The sequence below is a fragment of the Erithacus rubecula genome (assembly GCF_903797595.1).
Source record: "Erithacus rubecula genome assembly, chromosome: 13".
Classification (NCBI taxonomy): Eukaryota; Metazoa; Chordata; class Aves; order Passeriformes; family Muscicapidae; genus Erithacus; species Erithacus rubecula.
The window spans coordinates 13,573,694-13,590,051 of NC_136665.1; the positions used below are offsets into that span (position 1 = coordinate 13,573,694).

Below are 16,358 nucleotides of genomic sequence, written 5' to 3' on the forward strand. Positions count from 1 at the left end.
CTCCATCACTATAAACACTTGCAACCTCACAGTCGAGGCTGAGCAAATGCTCAAGAGCAAATCTTTTCACAAAAGCCTTGATGTGAAGCAAAGAGCTTGATAGTGAAGTAGGCAGTCAAATCTGTGCTCTTCCTGTGACTGACACCCAGAATAGTAACAAAAATACTCACTTTCACTACAGCGGTGCTTCTTTTAAGGGGAAACATTTTTCACTATCATTCTGTAGTTGTACAACCTTATAAAATGATTAGTGTAATCATATTGTTCAAGTTCTGACATTTAATATTATCGATACATTTATAATTAGTTTGCAAAGTGTTAGTGAGCAATTAATAGATGATAAAGCCAGGACTACAGAGTAGTCAATGAGTAACGTCCTAGTCAAGCCATTGAAACTGGTTGTCATTGCATGAGCTTTAGCATTTGCTCAAAAAGATCTTTCAACACAGACACACACACACAGAGACACACACACATACGTGTCAGCTGGCTGCGAGATAAATCAGCGCTCTCCGAGAAGCTAGCATGAAAAAACCCATTGCAAACCCTACTTTTCCAAGACCTCTCAACTCACCAGAGAACAGACCTACTCTGTATCCTGCATACTTGGATGACTGTGCGAAGGACAAGTGTTCCACATTTCTCTGCGTGGATTCATACAAGCGCACCAGCTGCTCTAGCTATAGGGCACGGACCCCCTGCAATTTCAGCAGCTCTGCAGAGGCAGATTACAGAGCCCTCATAAGCACATAACATCCATGCTTCCCCCCCCCCCCCCCCCCATTTTTTTTTTCAATACTTAACAGTATCTCTCTCACTGTGATTTCTATACCTAACTCCTCAGAGCATAAGGTGCAGAGTATTCAGCAATGAAAATAGAAGAAATATATGCTTGCAAACTGCCATCTGGTCAGGTTATGGAGGGCTACATATTTCAGCCTTGACTGCAAACACGAGTACAGAGAAATCCTTTCAAAAGATTCTGCGTTGTGGAATAATTTCTTGGTTAACAGGAGATAATGAGATTTACTTCTCATAATGCGTTCTTAGAGATCCAGGACAACAACAAGATTGGTGGAATGGTCACCTTTGATGATCTGTCTTTGCTGGTCAACTTCAAGGTCTATCTCCAAAGCAGAGGAAAGCTGTGGAAGAACATTCTGCAGTGCTCCTGATTTCAAAAAAAGCTCTTCTGGAGAGGTATCAATAGAAGGTCACAGTTTGGTTGAGAATTGGCTGGTCCAAACTATTTGAGAATACATGGCCAAAAATTCAACTGTGCCACCGTATGGATGCGGGGGGAGTAGAGAGTAGATACAGGAGGGCAAATCTAACAAAATAAGTCTCTAACCTGAATTTTTCTGCAAGTTCCCTGTCGATCAGACAAAGAGGAGCAGGTGGTCTGCCCAGGAGGCAAAGATGAAGATGCTTTAACATTTAGTTCTGAACAGCACATGAAAAATGTCATAAGATCCTAGGAATGACACTCCTCTTTTCCTTTGCACTGTATGTGCCACCCTCTGGCACTCACTGGTGCCTCTCTTCACCGGGCCACATCACGTTGAGCCAGCGTTTGCAACTCACACTTTTGTGTGCGAGACATAAGAACAAAATATCAACACGTGAAAAAAAAACCATGGTGCATCTTTTCACCAGATGGACAGAAGCTTCTCGTGGAAAGCACCCACTTTCCTGCTGGAAGAAATCTTTTAAATACCCAAGTCTATAAGAGAAAGAGTCCATCCTGGGCTTCTGCTTGGAGATGCAATGCTCAAAGCACGCTGTAACTGGAACTCCAGAAGGGAATAACCATCACAAGAGAACTAAGAAAAGATCTTTTATAACTATCAGAGATAACTTGGAAATGATAGATGCTGGCATACCCAGGGACAAAGCATTTTGACAGGCAAGAAGAACATCCAAGTACTTATGGACATCTATAGTTAACTCCCTGAAGTCATTAAAAAGTAAAAAGATGACAGCTTCTGATAAAAGAAAAAAAAGCAGAATTATTTGTTTATTGAGTGTTTGACCCAGGTGGACAGGTACACAGAGTTAACTGTCTCTGTTTCATAACAGACAAGGAAATACACATTTTTTACTAAAGCAGAGCTCTGAAACTGAAGTTAATGCTAACTTCGAAGTGCAATTCTGCTTGAAGGAGTGGCTGTAAAAATGGCATTCTCCTACTCGAAAGATCTATTTCTTGTATGTTTTCTGGGTCACATCTGCTTATTTGAAACAAGATTTTTTAGGATCTTTAATCCTGTTAGCCTGCAGACCAAAGACAGCAAATGGAAAGTGAGAGAGGCTCCTGAATGCCAGCCACTTAACCCCACTCAAAACAGAGGGGATGATCAGGTGTCAAGAAAAAGCCCGAGATTTGGCAGGCAGAATCCTTACGGATGCTGAGGATGCACAAGAAAGAAAGGAAAAAACCTGGGTACTCAGACTCCAGGTTGCATATGGGAGGCTGGCTGCTGAACAAAATCTCTTTTCCTTGTAAACGGAACATATTTGGTGTGAAAAGCCCTGAAAGACCACACGTTCTTTTCTACAGCAACCTCTGAGAGTGTGGTGCCATTTCACTTTGCCTAGAGAATGACAAAAAAAGCAAGGAAAAGAGTCTCTCTAGAGGTCACCTAGTCCCAGTTTTGGGTCTGAGGCACTGCCAGACTCATATTGCTTGCAAAGGGTCCATCTTTCTCTTTTAATATCTTTATTAGAAGGAAAAGTTAGCTATTTCCCTGTGTAGGATCTGACTTGGCTTTATAGAGCAAGCATGACAGGGTTCAGCAATGCTTCAAAACCTGTGAAATAACAACAGTAATCCAAAGCACATGTCACATTTTTATCAGTCACCAGCTCTTGAGTTCAATTTGGGTTTTTCTCAGGCTCCCAGTTTCTTTCTGGTAAACTCCTAGCTTTCCAAATGTAAGAAATGATTATACTTGAATCATCTTTCCCGTGTTTCACTTTGGTTTCTGCATGTCTAATCCTACAGGCAGGGGAGCTGGGACTGGCAGAGCTGCCCTGGACATGGGGACATGTGCAGCCACCAGCCATGGGGCTGATGCCAGAGGCACACACTGCACTATCCCCCCCACAGGGTGGGTGGAAAAAAATGAGTATTGAGAATAAATACAGCAATGACTCACAGGGGTTATAGGGCTGGAACTGAACACAGTGAAGCGAGATTTTTTTGTTCTGAAAAGGAGCTATGTGAGTTCAAAAGCAACATTGGAAAAGGCCTTTTAGAATTGGTTCCAAAAAGCCATAGCAGTTAAGAAGGTTTTCCCATTTTCATGCTTCCCTGTTCAAAGGCACACAGTTCAAACTGAAGCAGCAATGCATTTCAAAAAGTCAATACCATTTCCCTCATTAACCTGAAAACCCTGAAGAGATCAGGCCTCCTATTTAGAGCATTAAACTAGAACATTTAATAATTTTCTGCATGTCCAGTCTAACATTTGCTAGTTCACCTCTATATGAATCTCCATCCATTTGCACCCAAATTCCGATTGTATCAAAGGAGGTTTCCTTACTTTACTGGCTCCCATGACTCCCGCTCAAAGCCCCTGTGAATTGACTGTGCAATTGAGGACTCCATCAGATCGACATATCTAACAACAAGTGGAGCAAACAGGTCTTGGAGGTGTTTGTGGAATTTTCCATTGCACAAATTATCTAGAATAGATAAATAAAAGTATAGTAAGACACTACTGTTACTACAACCTCTGTAACAAACCACAGCGTGGCACTTCATCAATGAATTTGTCAGTGAACAGGAAAACTTCAAGAACATAACAGGAGCTGGAGTTCATGACACAGACAGCAGGAATGACTTCTTACTCCAAACAAATAAGCAGACAATGAAACTTCTTTTCCTTTCGACATTAATGTCAAACTTACAAATACATTATCACATCCTGTGAATAAAACCAGTGTAAGAAACACAGCATGGCAAATATAATGGCTTTAGCAGGTGGGAGAATAATTTCTGCTTTGGTTGCTCAGTACCATGATGCTGGAACTTTCTGAGGATGAGTCCCTGGCTTTTTTCACGTAGTCTTAGAAAGCTAGCTGGGGTCCTGGTCTAGGAGCTAGCTAAGGCAATGCCAATTTTGTCACCAGCTCCCCAGGGAGGGTTGGACTACCCAGTAAAGTGCCAAATTCTCACATGGGTTTTGATAGCATGGGCCCAAGTGCTTCGGAGAATTGTCTTATTTCACAAAGCACTATTCTTCTGAACTACTCCTGATTTCATTTACTTAAATATTTTCCTCCCTTCAATAAGATCTTAAAGCAGTTTACTCAATGCTAAATAAATGCAGTACACCCATATAAAACAATACACACATTTAATAACAATGACATATAAAGTACCAAATTCCCTGCTTATCAGGCAGCCATTACCAAGAGACTTGAGAAGAGGAAGCAAAATAAAACTTCAACTTCCCCCCTTTGCCTGTGGTGATTTAAGGGGTGTGCTTTTTTTTCTAGTGGCAACAGAATAAAATCAAGTTGATGCTGAATGAGTTTGTAAATCTTCAAGTCTCTACCCATCTCAGTTCTCTGTGCAGTAAGGAGAGGCTGAAAGCATTATCAGTAACCTAAGCTGCCCACTGAAAATGAAATGATCAGGATACAAAATACATACAGTCACTACGGAGGGAATCGTTTATGAGCTGGAAGAGTGGGAAGCTGTCCCAGGTGTCTGGGGGCTGCACCTCTAAGGCTGCATCCATATCCACAGCAAACAGCGACAGGAAGGTCTCCGCGTGCTCAACCATTAGGTCTGACCACCAAGCAAAGGCCTTTGGAGTTGGTAGAAAAAGATAATAAAAATGTGTATTAGTTTTAATAAAACACAGGGAAAGATGTTAGGCCAAATATCTTAAAAAAAAAAAAAAATTCATCTCATAGAAACTACCTTTATTGTAAAGAGAACAGTGCTTTGCAGCACTAGCCTGCATGGGCAGTGCTAATCACAGACTTAGGTGCTGCTCTAACACAAAGGTTTCTTGTCAAGGATCTCATCAGAGCTCCACTGTAAAGGCACGCAGCTGGAACGTGGCAGAGAAGGTTTCATCTGTTCAATTTACAATAAATAACTTCATTCATCATTAACGATGCTAATTACCAGGAAAAAATCAACTAATTCTTATTTCTAAAGTACAGAAATTTGGGAGTTTCTTCACTGTTCTTGCAGTTTTTCTGACATGTTTTTCAACAGCTTAAAGTCTACTTAGATTCAGTACTTGCATTTGTCTTGAAAAACTAGAACCCTGAGACACTAAAATCTGTCCTAAATCATTCACACTCTGTTTTAAAGATATTTCAAACATCACCAGTAAAAGTTATTACAGCACTGTTCATTTTACATGGTTAGCTAACACACTACCACCTTCATGATGCTACTGATTAGGAACCCATTATAAAGCTCTACTATCAACATGCCAAGGTAAAAAAAAATATCTACAGCAAGCCTATATTTTCAAAGAGGCAGGTAAAACATAAGTCTAAACTTGAAAACCAAAAAATATCAGTGAGGTAACTCATGCACATGGGTCCTTAAAATTTGCTGTGCGGGCTCTCTGAGGTGACATTCACATCATACATGGCTCAGATGTGAATGCTGCAAATGCATGCATGCATGTCCAGTAGTCACTTCTGGCTGGGAACATGCAATATGAGAAGAGCTGTCCATAGGACCATGTGCTGTCCTTTTGAAGGGGTAGGAAATTACTCAGTGACTTGAAGGAGCTAAGGAACAGCTTTGCAGCACTTGGCAAGGAAAAGAAACCTCTAGCTTAGGCACAAGGGCGGAGATGAAACGGAAGAGATTGGGAATGGAGGAATAAGTTTGAAGAGGAATTGCCAGTCAAGGAGGGGCATGTTTTGCAGGTTTTAGCAGACATGAATAAGCAGAATGGGCCTTCACTCTCTCAGGGTTCAGTTTTGATTCACTGATGAAGAAATGCACTGATGTGCACAGCACAATTCACTTGGTCATGGAGAGGGAACAGCATCCCCAAAACAGGTTACTGCCATAATTCTTCCTGTTTTGGCTCAACTACTCAGCTGCCAGTGATACTGGCAGGATGTCCTTGGATCTATTTCCACCTCTTCAATCATTTAAAATAAAAAGGAGACTGACATTGTCCTGCAATTATTCCATGAACTGATATAAAATTAAAGTGAAGGCATGAATAGATTGGGCATTGTACTAGACATTCTCTTCCCAGAGCACATCCAAGATGTAAAATAACCAAAATAACCACATAACCCCCAAACTAATCTTATTATTGGGCCTGCACTGTAATGGGGGTGAAGATGTGGGTGAGGTGAGCTGTACAGCTTCAGTGTCTGCCTGAAGTGGCAACACCAGTGAGTGTCCCAGTGCTCATGGCATGGGGAGCAGGTGGCTGCAGCAGAGTCCTTTGTCTGCAAACTGTCCTCAGCTTCAGGCCTATGGAGGAAGCTGCCCAGCTCTGCTGCAGCACCTCTGCTTGGAGATGCTCAGGGGTGCAGTGGCAGTGGTGACAGTGGCCCTGCAGAGTCATCACTCTGGAAAAGCCAAAACCAAGGTGAGGGAGCCTGTGTGGGGCTGAGACATGGGACAGTGCTCTTCAGCTCTTCTCCACATTTGGTGCTGGTGTCCAGCCAGGCTGAATGCTGGTCAGTGCCATGCTGGGAGGCATCAAATCACGGAGAGACCACAGAGGAACCAAAACCATCAGGACAGAGGTGTGCCCCTGATTCCTGCTCCAACCTGCTCACAAAGGTGGGAGGGAAAGGAGCACTGCTGAGCAGTGGGGCTGTGCAGGATCCCCTTATGTCAGCAATTCCTGACTGGTTTTCAGGGAGGCTGTGGGGGCTATCCTTGCTCTGATGTGGGATCCCTGGCTGTGCCTCTGCCTGCCCAGAGCCTGCCCTGCTGGCACCCACCCGACAGGTCTGTGGGCATGGAGGGCTGATGGCAACCGGCATTTGGGGGGAAGGGAAAAGAGGGGAGGCCAAAGAATGTCTCCTGTAACAAATCCCAACATAAACACTTCAGAGTAGAGTCTTGCAATAAGAACCTGCTTCCATGGAAAGGGGAAAAAAAGAGCTATTTAAAAAAAAAAGAAAAGCATGTGATCATTGGTGGAAAAAAAAATGCCCAAACCAATAACAGTTTTACTTATGCTTGAAAAGTCAAATTTTAACCCCATAATTCTCTAACTTATGTCAGCATCCTCAACCTCCTCCCTAATTTCTGTAAGCAGGATTGGTAACACCATACTTAGAAAACCTTCTTCAAGATGGTAACATTTCATTTATTTACCATCTACTTACCTGCTTTGCTTAAATAATAATGTAAAGGCAGGAAAAGTGTGCTTTCTAGCCAAACACACCTATTGTTGTATATTTTACACATGGATACACATGTATATATGTATGACCTCAAGGAGTTAAGATACATATATACATATACACATATGTATACATAGAGAGAGAAAACACAAGTTTAAAAACAGGTGAATGGCATTGTCTCTGGCATTTGGCATAAATCATCCAGAAGAAGGGAAAGGGAACTAGGAAATATCTGATGGGAGAGATGATACAATGACAGAGACCTCCCTCTCCCAGGTTACAGACACAGTGCTGTTTCTGCCTGTGCTGGGTTGCTTCCTTCTTATGGGTAAGAAACCCAACTGACTAGACACAATACTCCTCTTGTAATGATTTTTGAACATGCTCTGAGTATTATTTTCTACACTCTCATTAAGGAGTCTGCCTGGATGTCCACATGGGAAAGAAGGGGAATGTGTTAATTGCAAAAACTATTGTTTTTCAGTAAAGTAAGGCATTTCTTCCCTAAGCAGTGCAACTTAATTTTCTGCTGAAAACCTGAAGTAGACCAAAAAATCACACCTCATAGGTCAAGCCTTCTCCAGGTGAGTGACAACATATTAAAAAAAAGCCACTTGGAATTATACGGGGAGGGGAAAAAAGTGTTACACCTCAGCAATGCTCACTGCACTGTGACAGAATACTGCAGCTATAACACATAATAAAAATCAGAGATAAACCAGCCAGCCTCTTCTCTCTCTTCCCTAGTGGCAATTCAAAGTGTGCAGAGAGCTGGCCAACTGCCTGTGCACTGCTGAAATGCCACAGCCACCCTCAGGACAGGGATTCAAAAATGCACCAACAGTGTGCTGGGCTTCTGGAGAGAGATGGATTTCATCCTTCCAAGTCACCGTTCAGAACAAGGGGCTGGGATGCCTCCTATCTGTGTTGGCATTAACCTTCTGTCTCTAATCAAAACCTTGTGACACAAAAGATGCTGGAGAACAGTTCTGAGCCTTCCTCCTCATGTGAGGATCTTGGCAGCGTGGCTGGCTGAGTGTGACTGGTCCTGCAACTGCCTCGTCTTTTCAGAATAAGCTGTGCTTTAAAAAACAACTCCTTCCCAGCTGGTTGTACATCCAGCCTGTGCTGGTGAGGAGTGGAATAAAACAGTTTTTGCATAAGCACAGCGCTCTCAAGCACCCCTTGCTTTAGCAAAAACGAGGTTTATTTCACTCTTCACCTCATATATTCTCTCTCTACATATAAATACTGTATATCCAGTACAAGGCACATACAGACAAAACCAGAGGAAGACCACTACCATTCTAGGCACTCGTGTAGTACTTAGTCCATCTCCACCACAGTGTACTAGAGGTTGGGTGAATGCAAACAACAGGTAACAACAGGCTGAGGAGCGAGTCCAGGCAGGTAGGGTTGTGTTGGGATGTAACTGCAGCGCTCGTAAAATATACCCATTGCTGCATGCATGGACTGGAGTGCTATGCCACATTTACCCTCCTGTGTCAGGCCACCAGCTCTGCAAGCAGCCGACCCAAAGTTGCTGTTACATTCCTCGGTCAAAGTTACGGAAGCGAGGGCAACCAGGGTAAAATCCCAGTAGGAAACATGGCACTGAGAGGGCATGCACGGAATATGACAGGAGTGACTCGTGTCATTCGGTTTAGTCACATACCTCTTTCCCCTGCCAGGATCATCCAAGATTGAATGAACAGTAGAAAAACAGGGAGGAAATTTAAATATGCAATCAGGCATTAGTTGGGTTTTGTGGATTGCTGCGTATTATCAATAAGTAAAACTATACTGCATATTTAATACACGCTGGAATGATTTTTAGGTGATTGTGAAATTACTTAGCAAATGCTCTTAATGCAAAATATTGTGAGTATATCTATATATATATCAATGGGAAGGAAAAGAGAAAATAGTGAGAGTGCAACAATACCTACAGTCATAAACAATAACTGTTCACTCTGAATTTTAAGATTTTTAACTTTTCAATATGAATTCAAGAGCACCAGACTTACAGAGAACTCAGGGCTCAATCCTGCAAATACTTACATGGGTATGCAACATCACCTGCTCAGGCAGAAATGTCCTGGCATGCTGAGAGCAGGACTACAGCCAGCCATACCAGCTGCCTGTTTCCAGGATCAAGCCTCACAATTCTGATGTATATTTGACTATGACACAGTTTCAGTGGTTTTAAAACACTAATTGGTCCATTAAGGTGCTTCAAAGAGTTAAGGGTGCTTGTATTAGACTTAGATAACCCAGACAATGAGTAGCAGTGCATAGTCCACCCTAACCCCTGTGACTAGTAATTGAGGTATTCCCAATAAACCAAGGCAGAAGAGGCCAACAGGACACCAGGTGAGTTAATCACGAACTGGAGGGGCCCAGGGAGACCCTGGAAACAACCTGAATTCTCAGAAAGGGGCAGAAAGGAGAATTGTTCTGTCTTGCTGCAGTTTTCCTTGCTCCCCTCCGGACAGCAGGAGCGGTAGCTGTGGCAGGGACCTTGCTCATGCTGGCTGGAGGCACACACACAGGTCATGATTTGGAAATACAACCTTTCTGGAAAGTGGACAGGCTTGCTCCTGCAGGTAGTTGGTGGTGAATATTTTGGGCAGATTCGGCTCCTGCTGGCACTGTCAGCAAGGCTGCAGACTGACATCGAGGAGAGCACAACTCAATTAATTCACCCTTCAGCCCTCCCTCCCCTCTGAAAACGCATTCCTCCTGCAGTCTACCTTGCCTTCATCGTACTTGAGCTTTCAGCTTTTAAAAAAGATAACCCAGCACCAGCTGGGAAGACATCACACAAACATACAAAGCTCCCACTGGATCCTGCAGAAGACCTGGGGAGACACGGCCTCGCCGGGGACGCTGCTCACCTCTGCATGGTGCTCTTCGTTTTGCTGTAGGACTTCAATTACCAACTCTGCCAGACGTATTGTATCTTCTAACTTTTTAGCTGGTGTGACTAACCGGCCTACATTCTCTGTAGTACAAGAACTCAAGTTAAAAGGAAGGCAAGGTGAAAAGCTAGATGAACAGTAAGTTATTTTAGAGGTTAAAAAAAAAAAAACCAACAAACCAAACCGTAATATTCTGCAGCTTTAAAGATCTTTTCATGCATATGTTAAATGCTTATATAATTAGTACTGAGCAAACCAGAAAGCCACATTCGTTATTATACTATGAAAATACAGTGCTCCAGCTCCAAATTTCACAATACTGTCAGAGTTGGTTTGCTTTATGGTGGTACTTTATTAGCTCAAGTAAGAACATCACATTCCCTAAAGACAGCATCTGGCCACTAATGTATGAACAATATGTATCCTTCGACGTAGATGGTGCTATTATAGGAATCATGTCTATATTATTTAAAAATTCTTTAAAGATTAATTCAAACAAATCTGTCTGCACTTTTAATAAATTGTCAGATTCGAGCAATTTAAATGTCACCTGCTACTAAAAGCAAAACTTGCAGGTCTGTCTTGCTCCAGGATTTAACTCCACAAGGGTCAGGAGTTATGCATGCTGGAGAAAGTGAAAAGTGTAAATCGCACGCTCATAGGTAAGATTTCTATAGGAAAAGAAATGCAACTTTACAACAAAAACCCTGCAAAACAAACCAAAGAGTTTAAATCCTGGAGCTTGGTGTTTACCTATGTTGAGTGTATCCTGTAGTGTTTTCTGAAAACTCTAAAAAATAATTAAATTATATTCTTTCAAGTAATTTATATTATTAATAACACATTAAAAATATGAGGTGCTAACAATACAGAACATTTAGAGCATTTAGCTAGAAATAACATAGAGGAAAAGAAAATAATCACAATGTCCCTGAACAACAGCTTCTGCAGAGCTGACCACAGACATCTCTCTGGTCCACACCCAGGACCCAGCCCCAGCTCTCCTGAGTGACAAGGGCAAAGAGGGGCATTTCACTACACAGCCAGTTCACACCTCTGCATCCAAAAGTATTCTGGCCTCTCCATGGCATCAAAGAGCAGCTCACTGCCCTGGGGTGTGCCAGCTCTCCCTGTGATGGTTGTTGGGAGCAGGAGTGGAGTGGGAGACCTGCCCCTTGAGATCCATATGCCAACAGGCCAGGTAATGACAGGGATCTCCCTCCACCCTGGTTTTTTCCTAGTGTTTTGGTCTTGTTTACTGGTGGGACAGAAATTCGAGGTAGCACAAGGTGGCTTGTTCTGCTTGACTGGGTCACCCAGGGAGAAATCCCTCCTTGCTGAAGGCTCAGGGGGCTTCCAGGACTTCATCTTCCCCTCAAAGTCTTGCCAGTCCCCAGTTTTCCCTGAATAGCTGTTTACAGGTTACACAGTTCCCATGAAAAGGAAAGCTCTGTGTTTCAGGACAGTCCCAAATGTGGCTGGTTTCTGGAGGAGCTCAGCAAGCTGGAGTCTGGCACTGTAGGGCTCAGCTTGGCTGAGGCATGGTAAAGCACCATGCAAATGAACTCCACAGTTTTACTGGTTTATGGCACAGATAAGAATTTTGGGTGCCTCTTCTCCAGTTTTGCTGCTGTTTCTTGTATCACTGGAAACAATAAAAAAAAAATCAAGGCTCCCTTTAATATAATTTACTTAGCAAATACTGAAATTGGAGAGCTCCTGGTTAACTCCTCAGTCTTTGTTTGTATACTATCCAAAACCTCGATGGCTACAAGAAGTAGAAACCACTTCCTTTTGCAAAAACAGCTCAAAGACAGCTCCCTCAGTAAGATCTGGTTGTTTCTGCACCTCCAAAGCCAAGGGGAAGCTTTTCCATTGATCAGTGCAGCATCAGGCCCATTCTCATTTGCAACATTGATCTGCTCTCAAATATAACTAAAAGACAAAAGTGTTAATAAGAACAACTGCTCAAAGATGCTGTCTTTAAAGAAAATATTGATGCTTATATAACTTTGGCAGCCAGCAGATGTCAATCTTAATTTTTTTCCTTCTTATTTTAAATATTTCCCTGGTTAAGTTACTATACATCAGAATATTCTGCTAAGATAGCTGGAGCACTGACAGTTACATGAAACGTATACGATATACTTATCAAACATTTCATCCAACATCATGTAAAGCTCATACATATTTATAATTTCCATGCAAAATGTTATGCAACAACAATGTTATTTTGTGCTGACGTTGATATTTGAAAATGTTGCATATGTCAGACATTGCTAGACAAAAAAATGTGGACATTTTGAAATAAATGCTACCTCTAAATCTCTAAAACCTACCACGTCGCACTAGGTGTTTTGTATAAAGCTGCATATGAGGACTAGCTTTCTACTGCTACACGAGCGGCTGCTAGACTAGAAAAGCACTGAATAAAAGAAAGGAAGACTATTACAGTACTTGGCGGCTGTTTGGCCATGCCTTTGAGCATATGATCTATCATGTTAGTCTGCGTTTGAGGAGATGATGGTGGCCCAGCCGGCGGCTTAGGCTTGGGCGGACGGGCTGGTTGTGCATGACGGAGAGAGAGAGACGCCAAAAGTAAAGAGACAAATGACTTCATAAACAGTGACAAAAAGATGGAAATTTCAAAAGGAACATAAGCAGAAATGATCAAATACAAATGGAATAAGCTGCTGGGTTTTTGCTTATCGGTATTTGGGGTACTACACGGTAATGACACCGTTTGACAACACGTATTCTAGAAGTCGGCAGATCTGAACATCCTACAGCACCGTGCAATCAGAAAGCCAAAAATTCAAGGCAAGTATGAAACGGCACTTTGTGCACTCACACGAGGAGACTGAGATGGGTTAATTCAGTTAAAACTCTGGAATTCAGAAAAGGTGAACTAAAAAACACGACTTGAAGTCAGCTCCCCAATGCTTAGGCACGTTTAGCAATAGAATAATGAGCCATAGGAATTAATTGCTTTGCAAATATCAATTACACATTTTAGAATTAAACGTCACTGTTGGTTAAAGGGAGCTATAAAATATTCTTGTGCAATTTAAACATGTAAAAAAATCTGTCACTTAAAAATGTGTGGTTCCTGATCGTTTCCAGCTCATTTAATTATTTTCAACTTGGAATTCTAGTGGCTTTTATATTCTGGGTTGAATCATATATAAAAACTTGCCAGCTCTATCAAATATGTTACTTGCTATTCCAAATGTTAGAATACTGCAATCAGGACTTGACCCATCTGTCATATAGTTTACAATATCAGCATAGGAAAAATTCAAAGAAAATAGCCTTTCCTTTTACATACACCCAGAGAATAAATTATATGCTGTGAATATATTAACACAATAGTTTCTATTCCTTTTAATAACAGTTTTTAGCAGCATTGTGACTATTTTTAATCATGTCATTTGCAAGGAATCTGGCATATTTATCTGGACATTCTATTGCCAAAAGTCCTTGCCATTTTGCTTGCATTTTCCAGCGGGGGAAAAAAAATCACTTGGCTTGTGCAAAGGAGATTTCTGATTGCTTTATTTCTCACAGAACTATAACACTTATCAAAGTATAATAAAGAATATTCGAGTAAACCATTAAAGAGTGAGTTAGGTTGGTGCCCCTCTCCATACACAGGGATAGATACACAGACATACATAAAAACACACACAATGCACACGTGTGCACATGCACACGCACACACACACATTTTTAGTCTTTTAAGCTGTGTAGTGATTAATTCAGACTCTCAGATTCAAGCTATTGGCTTTCTTTCTTTTCCTTGTTTTCTTACAACAGGAAAAGCAAATCTATTCATTCATCTCTGGAGTAATCCTGACCTTTGTTCAATGTTTACCAAGGGTGACTTTGGCCCCAGAAACAAACCTCTCAGCCTCAAGTGACAAAAATAATTGCTTTTTGGGAATTGGCCTAATGACTTTCACTCTACTCTAAAACATAAGCACTGATTTCTCCTGAGCTTGACATGCAGATTTAGGAAGAATATTTTACTGCCCATCACTATGAAGAGCAGCTTGTGCCAAGGTCTCTGGATGGAAAGGGATGGTGGGGAGAGGGAATTGCACATCTCCTCCCACCCATGTCTGACAACCACAGGGTGGGAACCCCTCGCCACCCAGGGGAGTCTGTTGGGTGGAAAAGTTGGGGGTCCCAAATACAGAGAGCTCTTCCTAAGAGTGCCAAAGCCAAGGGGAAAGGAATCTGAGTTGCACCCCATTGCACACCTCAGCACTGCAGCCCCCAAGCATCCTTAAATGTGGAGTCCAGCCCCTGCCCCTAACAGCTACCCATCCAAAAATAGCCCTTAACAGCCACCCATCCAAAAATAGCTGTTAGACTTCACAGACATCCAGATTCCAGAGTGTTGGACGGGCCTGATTAGCACAAGTGTTTTCTGTCCTAGGGAAAAGTCATTAATAGAGAAGGAGGAGGAGGAGAAGGCAAGAGATGCAGCAGCATCTTCACGAGTCGCTAGTGCAGCGCGTACAGAACAGCTTGGAGGAGGCTCCCGCTGTGCAGTTGTCAGCACAGTGCCCCGGGGTGGCTCTCACTTCTCTGGGGGGGCTCTGAGAGACCCCTCCAGCACCTTACCCTGCTCCTGGCATCCCCCCACCACCACCCGCTCGTGGAAACAAGCTCCCACAAGGCACTGGAGCAGGCTAAGCAACAAACTCTTGATGTAATTCTGATCTGGCCCGATCTGCACAAATACTCAGCTCTTTTCGCACATTTCAGTTTTTCAGACCCAAATTCAAGGCGCTTGCATGATGGCTGCAGAACCACCTGGAGCTGAAGGAGGGGAAGAGTTCTCTCTGTTCCTGGGGGCTCTGAACATCCATGAGCCCCAACTCATGCTTTTCTTTGCTATCTCTTTATTGCAAGAAAATTTAGAAGATTACGGTCTGGCTAAGGAAAGGGATTAATTTCCTCTGCAAATTGAAATAGAAATGGGGTTGTGACAGCCATGCACTATGAGGCCATAGAGTCCATGTACTTCTCTGGGTCCAGGTGTCAGAGATGGCATGTAAGGTCCCTTTCAGGGGTGGCTCAGCTCCTGCTGAGAGCGAGGGAGATGTGTGAGGCTGGATGGGTTTTATGGCGCTTGCTAGTGATCAGCTGCAGCGTGCAGCAGGTTTTGTTTCACTTTGGCTTTTCTTCTTTCCCCTTCTTCTTTTCCTCTCTGATCCCTTGCTGCAGGCAGTTTAGCATCAGAAATTCTCTTATACTTGCTCCTCATGTGTGTCAGACAAATAAGATTTAAACACCTTTACTACTGAAATCAGAGCCAGGAGCAGCTTCTTACTGCCTGACAAAGTGCTTTCTTGGACAAACTTCTATTACGCTTCTGCATGATACTGGCACATAAAGTACTTGCAGAAGCTCAAATTACTTGGAAAAATCTGAATTTATGCTCGCAATGAGCTTCAACCTGCAATAGCAGGTATATTGATCAAACTGTGCTACTCTGGGTAAAGATATTGCACATAATTCATAGTGCATGACTCTTTACAGATGGAAAAATTTTCAAACTATGTATTTCTCCCTCGACAGAATGATTTCTTCTATATGGGTTACTAAGACATCAGCAACATTAAGAATTACACTTGCAATAGGAGAAGATTATTATTATGCCTCACATTTTTAGAAGCGTAGCCACTGATGAAATGATTTCTTTGTAATAATTAAAAATATATGACCCTTGCCAAAGGCTTTAGTATCCAAGTGTTATGTGTGCATTCATTTATGAGCCAATCATCAAAACAATACAAAAAGCTGCTGTTCTCAAGACAGCTATAAAGCATAATGGACTTAGCCCAAGGACAAGGCAGGGCAGCCTCTTATTACACCGAAATGAATTTGTGTGTATCTGGAAGGATTTCAGTGATGGTGCTTTTTCCTCTCAAAATAAGAGAGAGAAAAAAAGGAAAAGGAAAGAAAAAAATTATAGAAATGTATTTTTTTTAAACTCGGAAGGAGATGCCAATTCACCTCAAAACCTCAACATACTAGGAGAGAACTGCTCTCCTGATTTTCTAACGA

The 16,358-nt window shown here is 42.3% G+C and overlaps 1 protein-coding gene across 7 annotated transcripts in view; it reads right to left on the reverse strand.

Annotated features, from left to right (window-relative positions):
- CADPS (calcium dependent secretion activator) overlaps positions 1-16,358 on the reverse strand; it is a 202,290-nt gene that overhangs the window by 45,462 nt on the left and 140,470 nt on the right. For all 7 annotated transcript variants that reach the window (XM_079316651.1, XM_079316650.1, XM_079316648.1 and 4 more), the window contains 3 exons: positions 10,257-10,363; positions 4,661-4,817; positions 3,546-3,687 (listed from right to left, as the gene is read on the reverse strand). In XM_079316651.1, the coding sequence (XP_079172777.1) occupies positions 3,546-3,687; positions 4,661-4,817; positions 10,257-10,363 (406 nt within the window). The remainder of the gene's footprint in view (positions 1-3,545; positions 3,688-4,660; positions 4,818-10,256; positions 10,364-16,358) is intronic.